The sequence below is a fragment of the Pararge aegeria genome, chromosome 5 (assembly GCF_905163445.1).
Source record: "Pararge aegeria chromosome 5, ilParAegt1.1, whole genome shotgun sequence".
Classification (NCBI taxonomy): Eukaryota; Metazoa; Arthropoda; class Insecta; order Lepidoptera; family Nymphalidae; genus Pararge; species Pararge aegeria.
Genome location: NC_053184.1, coordinates 8,094,389 through 8,115,504, shown reverse-complemented (window position 1 = coordinate 8,115,504; position 21,116 = coordinate 8,094,389). Strand labels below are relative to the sequence as shown.

The 21,116-nt window shown below is 34.3% G+C and overlaps 1 protein-coding gene across 1 annotated transcript in view; it reads right to left on the bottom strand.

Annotated features, from left to right (window-relative positions):
• Positions 1-21,116, bottom strand: part of LOC120624131 (LIM domain transcription factor LMO4.1) — an 84,727-nt gene that overhangs the window by 7,095 nt on the left and 56,516 nt on the right. Inside the window, 3 exon segments of the mRNA XM_039890496.1 lie at positions 1,901-2,026; positions 2,505-2,677; positions 3,463-3,618. Coding sequence (XP_039746430.1) covers positions 1,901-2,026; positions 2,505-2,677; positions 3,463-3,618 — 455 coding nt within the window.

Here is a 21,116-nt window from a genome sequence, read left to right as displayed (position 1 = left end):
TTTATTTTTAGCCGTCCGGTAACGTATTAGCAACAGCGAAAAACCTTATTCAGGCTATAACCAGCATTTAAAAAATATAGCAAGTTTTGTCTATCCGATATCAAATGATGACGTTTACCAACGAAAAGCATAATTTATTTTAATATATTAGTAATTTTTCCATATTTCTCAAACTAGCTGTATTAATTTTCACGAAATAGGTGGATAGATTATTTAGCCCTCGTCAATTCGCAATTTTAAAAAGGCAAGTTAAAGCAATTAGCCTTTTAGCATATAAACGATTGAATAATGTTAAACATATTCTTAATAAAACGATAAGAAGAAGTTACTTCTCTAAGTATACCTTTCAACTAGATAATTTACATCGGATGTTCTTAAACAGTCGAGTCAAGTTACTTGTATTTTAATGTGCACGAATAAGAAAATGCGTCCAAAGTATTCACTGTATCCACGATATGTATCGTAAAACCTACTACTTTTTCAATATGTTAGGTTAGGCCACAAAAATACAAGATTGAAAGGAAAAATATATTAGCGTACAGAGTTAGTAGGCTGACATGGCGGTTATATGTTTATCGCATAGTCTGCTTTAATATGTGAAATGCTTCTTTACGCACAAGTGCATTGAAAATTTGATTGTAAAACATTACAAATTTATGCAACGCACAAAAACAATCGCGAATGGTTTAAAAGCAAATTTCCTTTGCATGTAGCTTCTTATGTAGCGGAAAATTTAATCGTGCTCTTTGTTTGTCGTCCGTGAGTTGAATAAACCATAGAGAACTGCCGTTACACAATGCATCCATCCCTTTCCAACGTCTCATCGTTTTAAATATTTTATCTCTCTCACAAAAGAAGTCCCAAACTGGACCTGTATTCAATATGGTAACGTCCCTGCTCAATTTTCACAGACGCAATCGCTTTTGACAGGTGAGAAAATTAAGTGAACTAACATCACAAATCCACTTTTGGTGCGATAAATGTGGATTTAAAACAGAATTAAAGTTTCATACTATACAGTTTGAAGTTTCAACCAACTGTGGCCTGAATACATTTTTATTTGTGTCTGTATTTTTCCGATCGATGTCAGATTTTAGTTAGTACTCGATCTGGTATTATCATTTTGCATAACTCAATAGTTACAGTTAACTTGTGATAAATCTAACTTTGTTCATCAAGCCCCATATGTCTGTCTATCAGAATCCTCTACCTGTTAGTTTATCTAATTTAACCTAGTGTAATAACACTTAAAGCGTGAAACAACAATAGCTATATTATCTCGAACAAGTGAATTTTCGTTCCTTATTCGAAGGATGCCAGCGGGACTTTTCTAAGCCACAGCTGAGGCTTAGAACTAGAGTCCCGCTGGTTCCGTTTATCCATCCGTCCATCAGTCCGTCTATCTGGCATGAAAGGTTTTAAGTACCGAGTTGAAATACACAGTCTGCGAACTTACTATTTCCGCAATAACAACAAAACATGACAATGACAATTAAATTGAGAATTAAAAGTTGTTGATTCCGTATACAACAAACGTGTTTTCACTCGATCATAATAATGTTATTAATACTATAAAGTATTTCTCATTGCACCTATGGAATTCCCACTTACTCTTAGCTGGTTATTTGACAATCTTATTTAGCATGAAACCAACTAATCTAGGATGTATCAACTAGGATTATAACTTTTCTTTATTTTATCCTATCCTACAATCAGTGAACCGTCAAAATCGACTATGTATATGAGCGTGCTGTATAATAAATAATTCGTTATATAGCGAATATCTCATTAGAAATTTTCACATTAAGAAGAGGCGGGATTAGCATTTAATAAACATATGTTGTATTATTTTTAAACATAAAAACTAGTAATAAAGTAAAGTGCAATAATAGAACCTTACCTGTGATTACACTGTTGGCACGCGAAGCACTCGAGGTGGTAGACGTTGGTCCGAGCCCGCATCACCATCTCGAACGCCGGAATCACTTTGTTGCACGCCGCGCAATAGCCCGTGTTGCCGAAAAGCCTGACAACAAATAGCATTTCAGCAACGAGATCATAAGATTGAAGCGCCTGAAGGGATTAATTTTTACCTTTCATAAATCATTCATTTTATGATAAATCCTAATCATAAACATTTCGGAAGCACGATTTGAAAAAATATTGACAATGCTAATGAGAAAATAATGTCGATGATGTAAGGGATGAAAATATATTTTTGTTTCAATAAAAAAAAAGATTATCGAATTTTTTAGTAAGTAAAGGAAAACTGTAAATGTACATTATTTGAAATCATTTCTCTGAATCTCGTATTAGTCAATGTTTTATGGGTGTCCAAGTACTTTCTTATTCTTCTTTTTTTTACAGCGCTACGTTTAAAAATTAAATTAATGAATGTTTTATTTCAGAAATCAAAATCACTTGTTCTCACACACACACATAAAAAAATGCTTTAACATATCAAAAAAATAATGAGAATCAGGGCAAAAACACATTAGCCTCACCTCAAATAATCCCTTTTGCAAAGTATTAGATTCGCTCGCGTATACAGAGTGTGCCCCACTTCTCCGAGCCGACAATCACAACAGCCGCACTTCAGACAGTCTTCATGCCACAGTTGATCTAAAGCCTTGAGCAGATATCTTTCCGTGATCACCTTGCTGCATCCAGCACATATCTGTTAATAGAATGTTATATTAGAAATAAATAACCAATTTTATTTTTAAGCGTGCCCTTTTTTATTTTAGCTGGTTTCACATCTGTCTCTCTATCTTCTATTACCAATTCGATTTGCGCAACTTCCAACCGCATCAATAAGTTGTCTTAAGATAAAATCCAATGGCCATCTTTACTTATGCCAAAAAAATTAAACGTGCATTGCAAACAAATAAACCATCAAAAAGAGATATGCATTTCAAACTTAAAAAAAAAAATTGATTTTAAGGTATTTGTTTAGGTAAGGAAAAATATAATAATCAATACCACATCCTGCGGCTTGCTATAAAATTTACTTTGTTATAGTTTACAATAAATATAGGTACCTAAAAAGTGATCGCCTTGTGGTTAGGACTTCGGCTTTACTTTCGGGGAGCCGAGTTCGAATCCCTGCTCCTCTACCTCTAACTTTTCTAAGTTATATGCGTTTCACAAATTAAAATATCACTTGCTTTAACGGTGAAGGAAAATATCGTGAGGTAACCTGAGAGTTCTCCATAATGTTCTCAAAGGCATGTAAAGCCCACCCAGCCCACCATCATCAAAGGTAGTGGGCCAGTAATAGGTTGATGATGGCGATTCGTGGATCTAGTTTTAAAATCATGAAAGTAATTATCGCCATCATCTCAGTACCATGTACACATGTTTTATGTGCGAGTTAAAAGTGCCATCTATGGGGCTATTACTATAAGGAAATATTTGACTTTGACATCGAACGCAGGATGGTCGTTTCGGTTTCTTTATTACCTGTGGTTGAGAAGGTTGCGCCGCCGCTGCACCGCCGGTCTGACTACCAGCGGGGAGGGGGGAAGCCCGCGCCTCCTTGGTCACATCCATGGCGAGCATTTGAGATCCCAGCCCTGGACTGCCGCCGCTTGCCTGCTGCGGCGTCCGCCTCTCGCACTGTAACAAATTACAACTTAATATTGGCATAGAAACAGTGGCGTTCCTAGGGTTTTGAATTTGAGCAAGCCCAGTTACCTAAAGGACATGCTATCGTGTTCGGCTGATTGCTACCACAAAGTCTACCTGCCAGAGTATACATTATGGAGCAAAAGTTAAAACATTGTGTTTATATTCTCATTGCTATCAAGTGTTAATTATTTTGTTAATTTAATTTCGGAATGTTCGAGAAAAATTTAAAAGAGATGTTTATTATAACGCAAGCCCGGCTTTTCAGCTTGTCTGGTAGTACCGCCAGCGATTTATTATATATAACAAAATCAATAATAAGTAAGTATACTACGACAATATACACATCGCCATCTGGCCCCAAAGTAAGCATAGCTTGTGTTATGGGTACTACGATGACTGTGAATATTTTTATGAATAATGTGCCTATTTTTTTATAGGATATATATAACTTATATATAAATCATCTGCGATAAAATTATCTAAATGATGGTGGACACAGCATTTATATCCGTTGTATGGTGTAGATAGTAATAAAGACGCGGGAAGCGACTTGTTGTTTAAGATTGTTTTTTAGAAAATGCTATTCGCTATAAACCATGAATTAAATTTTTTCTCGGTGGAAACAAATGCTTAAGTTACCTTTAGCGTTAGAATAAGGTTTTAATAGTTATTTATTAAAATATTGGAAGAAAATTCTAAAGTCTGATCATTTAGCTTATGTATTTTATGTTGTGGTATTTTATTTGCGTTAGTTAAATTGTAAAAAAAATGGGAATAAAAAATAACACGTATTATGTCGCGTTTTAGTTAGCTGCGTTCTGAAATCGAATCCGATCTTGGGACGCTCTTAACACCAGTGATACGGACGTACCAGTTACATATTAACAAAATAGCCCAAATATAACTTTATTTTATAATATTTAACTTAACTCTTTGTAAAACACGTACTGGTAGAGTATTTCGTTTAAGAAAAGTTCAAGTTTTCTCGTTTTGCAGAATTATGATTGAAATAACCACTTTAAATATGTATGTAAATAGGAGAAACATTTTTATGTGCAAGTAATCATAATAATTAATATACTTTGTTGCTAAGGTTACAATATATTTTTACAAAAAAGTATTGAGGTCAATGCCGACTACTTTATTCCAAGCAGCACAAAATAAAGCAAAAAGTTTAATATCGCTTTTGACTATTTAACAGCATTAAATAATCGATTTCATATAAAATAACACAAAAGAAATTGAATTGTTATGACTTTACTGTATTTGATAAAATTTGCAACTTTATGCAAGAAATATGATGACGTAAAGAAATTTAACACCGTCTAATACGCTTAATTGTTAGGAACTTATACAAAATCCTACGTATGGTATTACAAATCTATGTAGGTAAGTGTAGTTACTTCACATTGGTTGCACAACTTAACATAACAAATATGCGGTGACTTTATATGCGACATGCTTATTTGTATGCGGGACCCGTACACAATATTTTAAACAGCGTAATTATATATTTTGCATAGTTGTTTTATGAGTACGTAAGTACATTATATTTTTACTTTAATATATTAAAAAGTAAATGTATCGTCATTTTTATATTTTAATGGCTTCTAATATAGGCTTGTAAGTTGGGTACTCCTACTAACGTCTAAACATATTTTTCCAATATTTTGATTAGTTAGGTCAAATTTATAACATAGCCCAGTCAGTATGACTTCGAGTTGAATTTCGGGGAGCGAGTTCGAATCCCAGAACGCCCGTCTACCTTTTCTAAGTTATGTGCGTTTTAAGCAATTCAAATATCACTTGCTGGTGAAGGAAATGCATACCTGAGAGTTCTCCACAATATTCTCAAAGGTGGGTGAAGTGCACCAATCCGCTGGGCCAGCGTGGTGGACTATGGTCTTAACCCCTTCTCATTGTGGGAGGAGGCCCGTGCCATGTAGCTGGCCGGTAATGGGTTGATATGATGAAGGCGTTGTTGGTTTCAAAAGGTACCTTTTAGATATCCTTATACCATCTCCAAGTTATATTATAATTTTGTTTATTGAAAAAGCTACTTGTAAATAATAAAAAAAAGTCTTTCTTATTACGTCAGTGGTCGTAAATAAATAAGAGTTTTTTCTTTGATTTTTGTTTCTGCCTCATTCATTATAATAAGAATTAGAAACTAGTAATTTTTAGTTAGTTCGCTATTCCTGCATTAGTTAACGTGGGCAAGTTGTATATTAAGTCATAAAATCCACAACCATGAAATTATCGACAATAATATAAATAATAAATAATCATCAGAAAAAATTAGCACAACTAGTCAACCGGTTAATGAGAACGTGAAACGCGACTCCGTTCTCGAACTATATCAAATTATATGCCTTAAAATATCGAATAAATGCTAATAAAAACAGTAATTTAAAACGCCCAGATTAAAAAAGTGGCCGTCGAGCTAAAGTCAGGCACGAAGCAGCGTCGTCACAGTTAATTAACACTTTAAATACGAACATTTTTCAATTAAATTTGGTTACTACTGAAACGCCCAGTCGGCACTATAACGTCCATATGCGTACACAAGTTGAAATTAATAAAAGTTTCAACCGAATGTATATAATAATGAAGAGAACGTCCAACAAACAACCAATTTGTTTACATATATTTTTTCCGTAACTTAGTCTTTAGATGATTCCTGGCAGGTTGGCCTGCAGGTATGTGAGTCACTGCTGTGCTCAAATCGATTGGAGCTCATATTCCTATATATATGATATTCCTATTCATTTTTTTATATTATTTAATTATTTTTTATTATCTTTTAGGAATATAGAAATAATGTCTTTTTACTAAATATTATTAAGTAGAAGTTGGTGGGGGTTTTTAAAGCCACTTTCCACCTGCACTTCGGAGCGTGGAGCTCTCAGTCATGCCAGTTTATTCACGATGTTTTCCTTCACCGTTGAAGCAAGTTATAGTTTAATTGGGTAAAACGATCATAACCTGGAAAAGGTAAGTGGTTAGTGCTGGAATTCAAATTCGGTCCCCCAAAATTAAAGTCGAAGCCCTATCCACTGGGTTATTACTGCTTTTAAGTTAGCAACATGTAAAATAAAACAAAAATAACAGTTAATTACCGTAGGACTAAAGTTTCACGATTTTACGGTTCCTATTTGTAGTAACAGTAAACCGTAGTGCAAACTGGCTAAAACAATAAGCATTGTGAGTCCGTGACGAATGGCGGACCCGGTCATTTTTGTATGTTTTGGAGCGATCCGGCATAAATAATGGGTCCGGATATTGACCGGAAACATGCACACCGCGTCTCGAATTGTGAACGTGATTATTTATTCCATGGAAACTAATCAACTGTTCCAACTGGAATATACCAGCGCCAGTGCAGTGAATTTTATAGTTTTCTAAAACGGAATTCAATGTCGACTCGTCTTTAAATCTACAATCAGCGCCACTCCCGACTCTTTATAGAATTCAAATAAAAAAAAATAATAAGATTTTAAATAGCAGCAGTGGACTTTTTAGGCTGTTGGTTGATTTGATTGATGTAACATTGACAGAGATTGACACTTTAAAGGTTATCGAGATGCGCAATTCGTATACTAAAGTACAATTTTTTAGAACTACGACCAATAACAAAGTCTAATGATCGAAAAAGCACATACATATAAACACTTTGCTACTATAAATAGCGTTTTATATGCATTCGCATATCCAAGCAAAAACTCGTAACATAAAACTGTTAAATGAACATTTAATATGCAGAACATGCGACATGATAAATTATACCTAATTATAATTTTATATGTTGTCAACACACGTGTTGACAACATATAAAATTATAATTTGGTCACAATTGCTCATAACGCTGAAACTAAAATAAATCAGTGATTTAATTACAAGTTATAAATATTTCACGCCAGTGTATTTCAACGCACATTCCATATTTTTATTACGCACAAACAATAAAAATGAAGTAGGAATATAATACAACACACATATAACTTAAGCTTTCTGCCTAAGTAAAATACTATGTTAGTTGTGTATCGACGCCAAAATTACTTTTATATTAACTAATTTGCTCTACATGACAACATTTAGTGTACCGGTTTTCCAAACTCGATACTTTGTCTCGAAAAACAAGATAAACTTAAAAAGTTTTCCTATTCTAATTATAAAGCCTTCTACTTTAGTAAAGACTATCTTCAGTGTGGTGTCTAAACTCAATTTACCGACTTTAAAAAAACCCTTTTATTTGTAAATAATCATTTAATTTAAAGCTTAAAAGCTCTAAACATGGATAAAATAAAATGCATAAACGAAATTCATTGCTATTTATACAATATTTTTAGTTCAGGATTTTATAATTACGACATACATGACTTAATATTTGAATAAGACAAGCACCTAACGTTGAACATGGTTAACGAAAAAGTCTCCTTGGATACCAAAATTTAGTATAATCTCTCGACATTATTAGCAATAGCTAACATTATTTCAATGAACTGGTTTTCAATCAGGTTTGTAGATCTCAAAATATCCTAAAAATCAGCATACATAGGTTTAATGCATTATTAAGTTGTGGGGACGGATAAAGGCGTAAGTTGGATGTAACTGTACGTAAAAAGGTGTAAATTCTTAAGATAAACTGCAAGACATCGAATATTTTATCATTATAAACAAAATACCTTTTTCGTTTATAAATGCAACCATACCCATGTCATGACAAACACTTGGCATAATCTTCACCTGAATCTTCAAGCGTAAACATGTAGGTACCTACTTAATATGAAATTATTCATTCTGAATAAATTCATCATAAGCATCGTAGTTATATCGTCCGAATGAAAAGAATTGAATTGTGAGCGAACGTTAACTGAATTCTGTACGATTGCGGACAGTGTCGTGTCAATTTGCGTCACGCTTCCTGTCGCCTGGGGCGTCACAATACGATATTATAATGTGGTTACTGACGCTATTTCGCAAAAAGAACGAATACAACTTCGATGTTAATGACTTATATTTCTTTTCATGTAAATTGTTAAATTTTGTGCGCGTTTTTATTATAATATTATCCATAAATGCAAACAGAAAATGAGAGTCAAATTCATGAAAAATATAGCGTAGTTTACTGAGAGTAAAATATGAAAAGACGATTCCTATTCGGTAGTTTTCTTGTACCCGATTTGGTGTGTAATGGCCATGTTGTCTTTTAATTCGTCTTGTGGTTAGACACAATGTTGAGACGACTCAATAGCTATTATGTACAACATTAAATCTTCCACGCGTCTTATTGTCAACAAGGAACAAAGTAACTTTAAACATATTTAACAGACTATTGTAAACACTTCTGCCGCTGGGTTCGAAGCACATCTATAATAATCTAATAACATTTAGTCATTTTCCCGTGACATTTTTAAAGTCAACAGTTGGTGAATGGAACCTTAAATAATTACCGTCCGAGATGTGACAGCGACATGCCACGGCACTTCCAAAACAACCCGTGGCGAATGCAGCTAGATTAGGCGCAAAAAAGCTCACGCCGACCATTAGCATTGACTTTCCAATGTCAATACGCACGAATTAAGATTTTACGATCGGACGCGCATGGTATAAAAGTACGGGTTATTTCCTGCCCCCGAATGAATTTTGGATGTTTTATCGTATTTGTTTGCTCAGGATGACTGTCTGGAGTTATAAGTCAGTCAACTTTTGAACCGTTTTTAACCGTTAAACATTCCGCTAACAGCAAAACTAAACTATTTAACGACAACGTCGTAACAATCGCCTCTACGGATATGTTGTTTGATAATAGTTAACAAACCTATAACTATAGTGAATGTGCTGTTTAAATGCATGCCTTCCCGCATTAGAGCAACTTGGATCTAAATCTCTAAATCCCTGGCTCCTATCACAGAGCCTAAGAAATAAAACTGATAAGTTAAGGGCGTGAATGAGCATACATCTGGTTAGAAATACCTACTCGTATGGTATAACATGTAACGCGAAATTCTGCCAGTGTTCGGGGAATCCCAATTCCAAAAAAAAAGTAACAAAGGACCCGTGTCATTTAACCTCCAGGCTATCACGACTCAAAGCGGGCTCGGACGGTGTTCTTTGAAATGATAGATTGCAAACGAGCGGTGTACCTAGTGAGACTCAGAGCTATATTGAAGGCTACCCGGCCCGCGAGGGACCGCCGTCCTGCACCGACGTAAATGATTAACACAGACGCCGAGCGAGACCAATTACGCAGTACCGCCACACTCCAAATTAGAAACTATTTTCGCCCATTAGTGGCCAACTTCATAATCAATTACACGTTAAAATTTCACAGCGCTGTTTCGGGAGCTCTGTGTTTGGATAATCGGAGTTTGTGGTCCCAGGGCGAGCTATTACGCGGCTGCATGGGCCATAAAGGTTTTTGTTTCGGCGGAAAATTTTAATGCATGTTCCGAATGCATTTAACTGCGCCAAAAGTTGCAGTCGAACAAATTAATTTATATATGAGGTATATTAGTGGCGCTGTTTTACGTACCGGCGGCCAGGGTTTTTGTTAAATTCCTTTATTTACTTGGGGAGTATTAAATAGAAAAACAGTGATTCTATACAAATTAGCTGAGTAGTCTGGTTTTCTCAGCTACACGATAGTTGATAAATAATAAAGTAACATTTTTTAAATTGTTAAGCCTCGTAGATCTAGCAGTAAGCATGACCGAAATCGAATCACTAGGTTCTTGGTTTGGCTAACTCGCCAATCTGTCAATCGTGTATTTCCCTCGAATCACCCGCGTTTTAAATTTTCGTCTTTAAATTTTTAAGTCGTATGTACGTAACATAAGTATAACAAAATAATATTCAAAAAAGAAGTTTTGCCTTAGACTAACTGAACATATGACGACCTCCCTGGCGCAACGGTAAACGCCGTGAATTAAAGTAGGAGGTCCCTGGTTCGATTCCCGGCAGGGGCGATTTGTGAATTTATATACTCTGAATATTCTCTGGTCTGGTCTGGTGGGAGGTTTTGACCGTGACTAGCTACCACCCTACCGACAAAGACGTGCCGCTAAGCGATTTAGTGTTCCGGTACGATGTCGCGTGGAAACCGATTAGGGGTATGAATACCATGCTCCCTAACAGGTTAGCCCGCTACCATCTTAGACTGCATCATCACTAGCGAAAAAAAAAAAAAATTAGGAACAACGGTTGACCTAAAGGCCATTATCCCTGCAACTTACCGCTAATCCCATACTTGTATTGTTCTTCTAGCTCAAAAGTCTGATAGAAGTTTCATAAAGCAATATATTTCGGATTTTTAAACTTAAATTTAGGAATTTAGATTCTTAGCGGGAAGTTAAAAACTTTAAAGCGAGCTTTCCAATCATAGCGAAGTAATGATCTAACATCTCTATAGCTAATAAGACAAATCTTCAAGTCCATTTAAGGCAGCGCGTAATAGGATTGAGTGCACTCTGCTAATCATAATTCATCAGCGAGATTAAAGAATAAGCGCGAGGGAGCCTGCGCCCGCTCCCCCCTCATCCCGTGTGGAGACAATATGATTGCCACACCTGCGGAAACGACTGGAGTAACGAGGCGGGCTAAATAATTCAACCAACTATACACCCGCCATGCATGGGGCTTTACTTCCACACTTATATTATTAATGCACTAGTGTGTTTGTTCGTCCTTACTTTACGCCCTAACTAACCAACCGGTCGACTAGATTTTTGGCATAGAGCTAGTTGAAAGGACGGAGAGAAGCAAAGGATTTTTATCCCAGGATAAAAAACGATTCCTACGGGATTTGTTAAAACCTTAATAAAAGTGGGCGAAGAACGCGGGCAGCAGCTGGTTTTTCAATTAATTAATATCACACATTTGTAAAAATGCTAATCCATTGATTGAATATTCAACGAAGGTATATCAATGAAGTTTCATCATTTATCTATTTTACTAAAATTACTGTTACAGTAGAAACTAAAATTAGGTCTGATGCTTTAACTAAATGCCTAACAATCGTCATCAATAGTCAATAACAGTTAATTACTGGACGGCCTCTAACAACGGCATGGTTTGCCATAATCTCAACGCTGGGCAGTTTGGTGATCGCAGTACATGGTACTTGCACAAGACGCTGCTACCAGTACTCCAGGTGACAGCTGTATTCTGATCTGCTATCACCAAGCGACAAAACAAAAGCCTCACTTCATTTCCAAATTCTCCGTCCGACCAATAAAAACAGTCTTGCCCAAACGCGCGCTTTTTGTTTTTTTGTTGTAATAAGATTTATTTTATGGACCAAGCCGTTGACCATCCTGAGGGTGAGCGGTTAACCATCGCTAATTAACATAACAACACTACACAGGGCATGCAAAGAATACGTCCTAAAAAGTGCCCCCGTGTGCCCATCCACTTGAGGCGTAGTTGAGCCTAATAGCCCTTCAGACTGGAAATCAACAATACTGCATAGCGGCAATAATAAGCGTGGCGGTAGTACCAAACGAGCTCTGTCAAAAAAGTTCTACTACGGACTGGACGCACGGCACTTTTGCCTTGTCTCAAGTGAAATATCTATTTCTGTTTGCTTTCATCCGCCAGCCACAGGTTAAAACAAAATAAAAGGAGTACGAGCCTTATTTATAATTCCACTGTAAGTTAGCAAGATGCAATCTCGAATGGTGGTAAGTGAAGATGCAATAAAAATTTATAGTCGGGTAACCTTCTAGAGGTATGGCACTATGCCAGTTGTATAAAACAGCTAACCCTAATCGTTTTCTAAACTAGCAACCCGAAATGAAAAACCAATATTGCACCATTACAATTAGTAATTACTGAAAAATATTTACATTTTTTAAAAAGATAATGTTTCTTGTTTCCTAATTTAGGTAAATTGATAGAATTCAACTTTTCATTGGTTCGCACGTACACAGTTCTCTGATTTATTGTTATCGACAGCTTTTTACTTTTTACAAGCATAAGAAACCAATTAAGATTATATTATAGCTTACCTAATCTATTTCTGATAAACAAATCAACTTAAGTTTTATTAGCTCATTTTTCTTAGAATTGTACCATGTAAATAGGCCTTATTTCACAGGAAATTTGCATTAAATTATTCTTCGAAACATTATTCTATAACTATTAAGATTACAGTTCTATAAAAAGCAGGTTAGAGAAATATATGTTTCTTGTTTTTATTGGTGTTTTCCTGAGTCAGAGTTTAGACCAAATTTTTTCAAGTATCTTTACTAGTAATAACTTTTTTTTTAATTTTACGAAAGTTTTTGACGCTAGAAATAAAAAAAATCACTGGCGTAAATCGGCACAGTTGCCACTGTTCTTCAGTTGTGTTTTCATAAAACACCATTTCTTAATTATTACTAATATTGAACGTGGTATACGCTTATTATCTTAGATTTATATTTGGTTTCCTCTCCGCTTCTATTAGATGTTACTGTATCTAGTCTCTACATCATTTTAGTGAATATTAAGACTTAGCAACGATATTGCTTTTCAACTTCTACTCTTCTACCAAACCAATGGAAAAAAATATGTATCCAGGCTAGTAGGTGAGCGACTGCTACGAATGTAGCTCTGAGAAAACAAAAAGCATTGACTCAAGAACACCGACGTTGGTACAGTACTTATTTGTTACTGAATATTAATCGTATTTCAGCGGTATTCTCAAATTACTATCATTCATCTAGCATAATTTAACACCAAAATATTAAATTAAATGCAAATTTTAACAGTTCATACAACATTCTCGACACACCGTAGAGCATACTCGACTGCGAGGCAAAACAGCGGCACTTATTTAGCAGATTGCTTTCCTTTAAGTTGTTCTTTAATCCAGCAATGTACGCGCCCCCCTGTCTCGCGTCGCATCTGCACATCCGATGTATCTAGCTTTGTTTGTTCTCCAACACCTACTTAATGAGTAGTGTTTAAGCCTCTTTCATTAACTCCCGGCTCAATTTTGATATGCTGTTTGCATGTACGCTGTGTCAGATTGTGCATCTCTTTCAATCTGCTTACAAAAGAATGAGAAAGGAAGAAGTCAATCCATCTGACATGAATGTTTTTTCAGATAATGTTAGTCTATGTTATTTTATAATGTAACCCATATTTTCGTTAATTGTGAACCGAATTTGATTGGGTTTATGTTTCCTTTGAAAGGAGATAAAAAAAACTTGGGTATGAATTGCTCCGAATACTTAGTACATAATGACATATCTGAGCTTTTTCTTAAGACTCGGACGCCTTTCATATTTTATTATACTGAAATAGAAAAATGAGTATAACATCTATTGGTATATTAATAAAAGTATTGAGTCTAACTTTGGTAAAATCTGGTATTTTGTTTCAGTCTTTGCTTTCTTTCATTTATATCCGCGCACTTTTATAACTACGTCATACTACAGCTAGATGCGTTAAAAGCAAAATTTCGTTAATGCCACACCATATTGGATTACCGTCACTACCGGGCTGCCGCAATAATATAACGAAATTCAAACATTAATAGGCTCAAACACAATCACGGATGGCCACATAATCGAGTTAGCTGCTATTCGGCTAAGCCCCTATCGCGATCTGGCCCATTGTCTGTCGGCCGTTGCGTTGATCACGAGGACCGATTATTGTGGCAATTTCGTGTTTATTGTTTTCAGGTGTCTCCGTCAACTAGTTTAAGGAATGATCAAATCCTATCGATGGATTGAACTAGCTCGTAAAATGTTAGTGTAGCCGATTATATTAAACATTGTAACACTACCTACTACTTTAATTAACTTTAAATGGTGAAAGACCGAGAAAGATGATGTTTCGAGTATCGTTCTTTTGTGAGTATCGTTTCCAAGTGCCCTAAAAACTAGTTTAAGGAATGATCAAATCCTATCAATGGATAGAACTAGCCCGTAAAATGTTAGTGTAGTTATAACAAACCTTGTAAAACTAATACTTAAATTAAATTTAAAAGATGAAAGGCCGAGAAAGATGTTTTAGGGAGTAATTTTGTATTTATCGTTTCCAAGTGTCTTCGATAACTAGTTTAAAGAATGATTCAAACTTATACCATAGAACTAACTGGTAAATATAAGTGTAGACAATTATATTCTACATTGTAACAAATCTGCTTTATTTGCAATTAAAGTTAAATAGTAACAGAAACTAAGAATTATATTATAGTTAAACTAGTAATTTTGTGTTCATCGATTCCAATTGTCACCGACCAACTAGTTAAAGGAATGATCCCACCCCATCGAAGCATAAAAATAGCTCGTGAAATATAATGTAATCGATAGTTATTAAAGTAATGGTAAAAGAATATTTAATCAAGGCTAGACAGATTACAAATGCAGATTTGTGTGGTGAGAGACTTATACCCCGGCTAATGACCATCGGCCAAACCCTACGATATGAGTAATTTACAATGTGAAAAAAAAATTAAGTTAATAAAAACAACAGGTATTTTAACTAGGATTTAAAAAAAATCATTACTTATAAATGAAAAATTAAATAGGTATCCATGAGTAAGTGGGCATACAAAAGCAGACTAAAAATACCATCTGTCGAATGGTATTAAAGAGAGAAATGCAGGATTTGATAATAAACCAAATCCCGAGGCAGCCAAAGTAAGTGATACTCAGGTACGTTCAGAAAGTTAAAAGTTTCACAACAGTTAGATGCAACTGTAAGAACAAATAAGTAGATAGAAGCGGTGTCAAAACTGCCAAAAACAAAACTATAAAGTTTGCTTTATAACCCGGTAGATATCGCTTTATCTATTTGAGATGTCGAACTCAATTTGGATCGGGCAACTCGGCTCTCGGAACTCACACAAATGTATAAAATTTATCACGCAAGATAAAATAAACACATTTTTAAACTTTTCAGTTTAAACGACGTACTACATTTATATGTTGTTCTAATTAACTTAACGCTGTATTACTATACGTGAGAATTTCCTTAAATGTAGGTTATTTACGGCCAAAATGTTGTATACTATAAGATGGCATACAATATTATGGTGTAACTACACGATCAAGGTCAAATTTAGTAGGTTTACGCGTTCGTATCTTACGGCCAGTACAATATGATGTTGATATGAGATGAGTACAAATGCCAAAAAAAGTATTATTTTTAAAGTTATTTTTTGTTGACAGACTCCTATGTTACCCTCGCCTAAGCCAGTATTATTTTATTGTTGTTGACGTTTTGTTTTGAATTATGATCCATTGTTTTAAGGAAACCTAGGCCAATTTTTCAGGCATGGGTATCAATTTCAAGTTTTGATAGATATTAAATGTTAATCTAGTTCAATTAAATATTAAAGGTTAACGCATTCCACAGTTATAATTGACATACACGGTCCTTAGTTATATTAAAAAGTACACACAACCCCATGTAGTATCAGTGCGCAGGCCGCACGATGTTTACTTATCTAAATTATTATACCACCGATTCCCACTATCATAATATAGAGGCCATTCCAATGCATTACATAATATATAATTAAATTAATTCTAATCAACTTAAGAGTTTCAGTAATAAAATTTAATAAGGCGATAGCATATAAATTAGTCGCTGCGCATTCATTAAGCTTTCAAAACAAGTTAAAATAAAACAGACGTACTATCGGACAAACTTACTATTAATAATGTATTTATGTGACAGATTAAAACTTGGAATGGAATCATTTTAACACCTTTTTGTGTATTTACACTCCTGCCGTCACAAACTAGCTTTTTTGGCATTTTCATTTAATACATGTAAATGGCATACATGCCATATTAATACATATCCTTATAAAACCAATTATTTAGGTATATTTTCGAAGTTAAGCTATTTGTGTTGTACTCATAATTACGAGCAGTGGCGTGCCCTTCATACAAGTAAAAAAAGCACTGCCTAACCTAAAATTTTTGTATGTCTCATAAAGGAGAAGATTTTTTCCATTTCGTGCCATCTTCCTTCTTTATGCATACCCTGGTCAAAAGTACTGCGCAAGCCACTGATTACGAGTATGTATATAACTGATCGAATAAACAAAAAAGGGACTTAACTTTAGAAATAATATATCATGGATTCCGTGTTTATTTCCAGCCGCTGTATGCCGCGTGGTGATAGTAGTTCAGAATACCACCCCACCTCTCCTCGCGAGTGTCGTACGAGGCGACTAAAGGAATATAGAACATAGAACAGTCAGCTGCGTCCTATCATCTACTCCAATCAACAACCCGTCTCCCAAGCATTGTGATTAGGGCCAAAACCTCCCTTTAGTCCAGTTGTGAACTGTTAAAGGCTATTGATAATATCTCAGGTACAACTGCGACATTATATAAAGTTTTATGTTTACTTACGACAAAAATGTTTGGTAGTCAAATAAAATTGTAAGCGTTTTATTATGCGTAAGGATATGACGCGCGCTAACATAACGCAAGTGTAACTTTTAGATGTAATATTAGCTGTAGCCGATACTGCTGATGTTTTATTGCATTATAAAACAAACGTCTCAAATTAATTATGGGACATACTACATACACCATCGCAATCGATCGTAAAGAATCTTTGATGGCAGTTGTAAAATGTTCCAAATCGTTGTCATGATAATTTATGAAGCATGTTTATGGATGACTTTATGACGAGAAAATTTCTATATTCCCCGAATACTACAAAACTTGTGTCGATGACTATCTTTCGACAAAGATTTTCCAAAAACTATAATTCACTTTACCTGTAAAACTAAATGTACCCGAATCTATAATCCAGAGTTTCAGTACCAATAGGTCGGATACAAGATTAGAACAATGCTTAGAAAACAAATCGAGGCTGTCTATAAATACAAGTTTTACTTTACATGAAAATAATACGTTCTGAATTATATAATATGTATTCCGGTATTTTTCAGTAGCAACGCTGACCAGCAAGTTTTAGAAGATTACACAAAGCTAAATTAGATAAGGAATTGAGGTTTTCTAAAAATTAGTAATATCTATATCGTAAAATGATTTTACTAAATCTATATGTTACAGTGTGTTCCAAAAAAAAGAATCCAAGTTTTAAAAAAAACTCTTTTCACTTTATCTACAAAACGAAATGTTCTGAAATCCATATCCATATGTATTTCAGTAGCAACAGCTACGATTAGCACGTTTTACAAGATGAGCACAAAGCTAAATTAGTAAACGAGTCGCGCGGCGAGGGGCAAAGTGAATTAAAGCAACTCCGAGCCTATTACGTGAAGTGAGTTATAAAATAAAGCCGCGGCGAGTAAGTTCATACATTACAAGCCGATAACCAGACGAGACTTCTGAGACACAAACCAGTCCCTTTTAGTGAAATTGAAAACTTTTTCTGTTACTCATACCGCGAACACGACACCGCTCAATTTAAATCAATTGCTTTTTATAATTAACTTACTCCATTATTGAAGTGCACTCGCTCGTTACCTCAATTAAAATTCAATCGAGATGTAAATCTATTAGAAAACGAGTTTTTCTGGAAGAAGTAATCAAGTAAATTGTCTCTATGATAAGTGCTGAGACACCCGTTCTACGCAGGAAACTGGATATGCGCTATCTCCTACTCATGATTATTCCATGTACTTTAATATTCAACATTTTCTATAACGTTCTAAACTACGAAGCTGTATCTCTGACATCGTTTCTCTTTACCAATAGCTATCAATATACAAAATAGAAAATGAAACGTTATTAATAAATTTAATTAGTCTCAGTTCCATTAAAAATATTACAATATAATAGTGATGGTGCGGTGCGGCCGTGTGTCAATTCTGACATTATGCAGTCGCCCTCACTAATGCAATGAAGATCCCCTTGCTCCAGGGAGTGCCACTTTTACCTAATTCTTATTAAACATTTATTAGCTTAGACAAAAGCTATCGGAAGGTATCGGCCGATGTTTTATTTATGATCCCTTATAGGATTGCTATTTTCACATTCCGACAAATAATAGACTAATGTAACTAGTTTCGGAAACAATGAAACTTCCCGGACAAAAGTTTATTTTTGTACAGGATATGATTTATTGTGGACGGTGAAATATTTAAAAATATCGAGATTGAAATAGAAGTTTGTCTTGTAGCATCGGATTAAAATAGAATGCAATTTTGTTCAATTGCATTAAGAGGTTCCAATTGGCTGTGCGATCCCACGGTCCACTGTTGTTCAAAGCCAGAAATAGTTTAATCAGAGTTATGCCAACCATTAATTAAATTACGCTTGCCATGGGCAGGGCTGTAAGAAAATTGCTTTTATTTGTAGGAAGTCATCCTATTATATATTCATACATTTGCGGCCAATCGAGTGAAGACTATTTCATTTAATTATAATTAACTCGGCCTTTTTAGTGATTAAATTTTTTTGATAAACAATACAATTAATTTAATTATTATAAATAGGTAAGTAAAAGTAATAATTTAAGGTTCGGTAACCGAAGTCATAAAACTATTCTTGAATTTCAAAAACATTTATTTAAGTTTGAGGAAGAGTATTAAAGTAATAAAAAAGACTGAATTAAATTTCGTATGGTTGAAATATCTGAAGCGTTTACAGTGTTATCATACCTTGGTAGAACACAGTATAGTTAAAGTGTTTTTATTTTCTTTTCATAATGTCGTTAGATGATTGCATACTATGCCCCGGAGATAGGTAACTACTAGATTATTTTAATTTAGGTACGTTTTCAATTCATTAATGGCGATACGTGTCATTAATTTCAACAATTCGGGGTCGAAAACATCAATTAAATTAATTACAATTATTAAGTACTTTTTTACACTGTTAGTTATCTAAAATTAATTGAAATATTTGACGCTTGTGCTAATTAAATTAATTAAGTGATGATATCACTATTGTTGTTTTTATAATATTATCTATTCCTTATAAATATAACGCTGCAAAGATTGTTTCCTTGAAAGTGCTAAGAGAAGGAACTTTCAATCCATTTTAAAAATAACTCATGTGTTCTAAGGTGTAGTTGTTGTGTGTTCATGTGTTGAAGTTGTTAATTTTTCTTTACTTTTAAACTGTAAACCGGTACTTGTATAAACTGCTAAAGTAGTGGACTAAATATAAATCTCACTCATAAAGACGCATTAGAACAATTCGGTCATTCAATATTATTTTTATAAATAAAGATACATTTGAACAAAAAATATTGTTTTTATAAATAAAGGTATCAGAAAACGTTAAAAATATATAATGTAACTGACTCTAAACGATCAAGTCAAATCTAAATTTATTCATTCAAGCTGGTCTATAACATGAAGCATTCGTTCATATTTTTTCATTATAATTGTCATCACGTTGATGACTGTATGGTTAACCTTGTAGTTTCAGTTTTAAGTTTATTAACTTTGACACAAAAGCTACGTGGTTAACAAACGCACCGTTGGCTAAGAAAAAACACAACAAACCTATTTGGGTACTTTTTTGTTATCAGTTACCTCTCAGTCAATCCATTCTTTATTACCTATAAAGTTAGAGCAATTTATACCCAAGCAATTATAGGATTTTTCTAATAAACTTATGTTTTGGATAAATTATAAGCATATTGAAAGAGGTCTCAATGATTTCATTTGGTAAGAAATTTGAAAAAGTGAGAACATGTTACAAAATAATCTCAAGTAATAACCATCGTGTATAAACAATTTAACTAGAAATTCAAAGCAATTCTCTAAAAACGATGGTATATTAAAAATCTTATGAAATAACATTTATTGTTGAACAATACATATATTTTTTACATTCAATCGTGTTAAAAGAGTTCGTTTGCATCTTTACTATAATTAAGTAGTTTATATATTGTTTTTTGAAATTCAAAAGTAGTATATTCAATAAATGCTGGTATCCAATTTTTATCAAAATTGATCTAGTACAACTAAAGAACAAGATGGCTTTTTTCACGCATTCGGCAAAAGATAATTTAAAAAAAACTTACAGAAACAATAGTGGGTCTTTCAATCTTGTATTCCAAATACAACACACAGCGTCCACGCGTCGTATAAAACTAGGAAAAAGTATGTAAATCGTAAGCACACAGATCCTTAATAAAGACACGTGTTCCCGTAGCGCTACTCAAGTAAAAACTGAATGAATTTGAATGGACGCGCCGAGCCCACGCACAACACTATCGTCTTCCTGTTGATAACAGCCTTAACGACTGGCTTGTCCCAATGCGCTTCCCAACTGATAAAGTGTCATCATTTACTTAATGAACATCATATTGGTAATTGCTCACTGGATTGTGTTTTATTAGAGTTCAAGATTTATAAATTCGTAATTTACAAATACTATTACACAAATTTTTAATTTTAAAATTCTTAATTCACAATCCACAATCCAAAATTCATGTATTTCAAGTAGGCCTACTTTTTAAGCACCTCTGAACGTCAAGTTTCTGTTTTAAATGACTCTACGTCATGAAGGCAGATTCTACCGAGAGGGAACTCAGCAGTTGCTGTT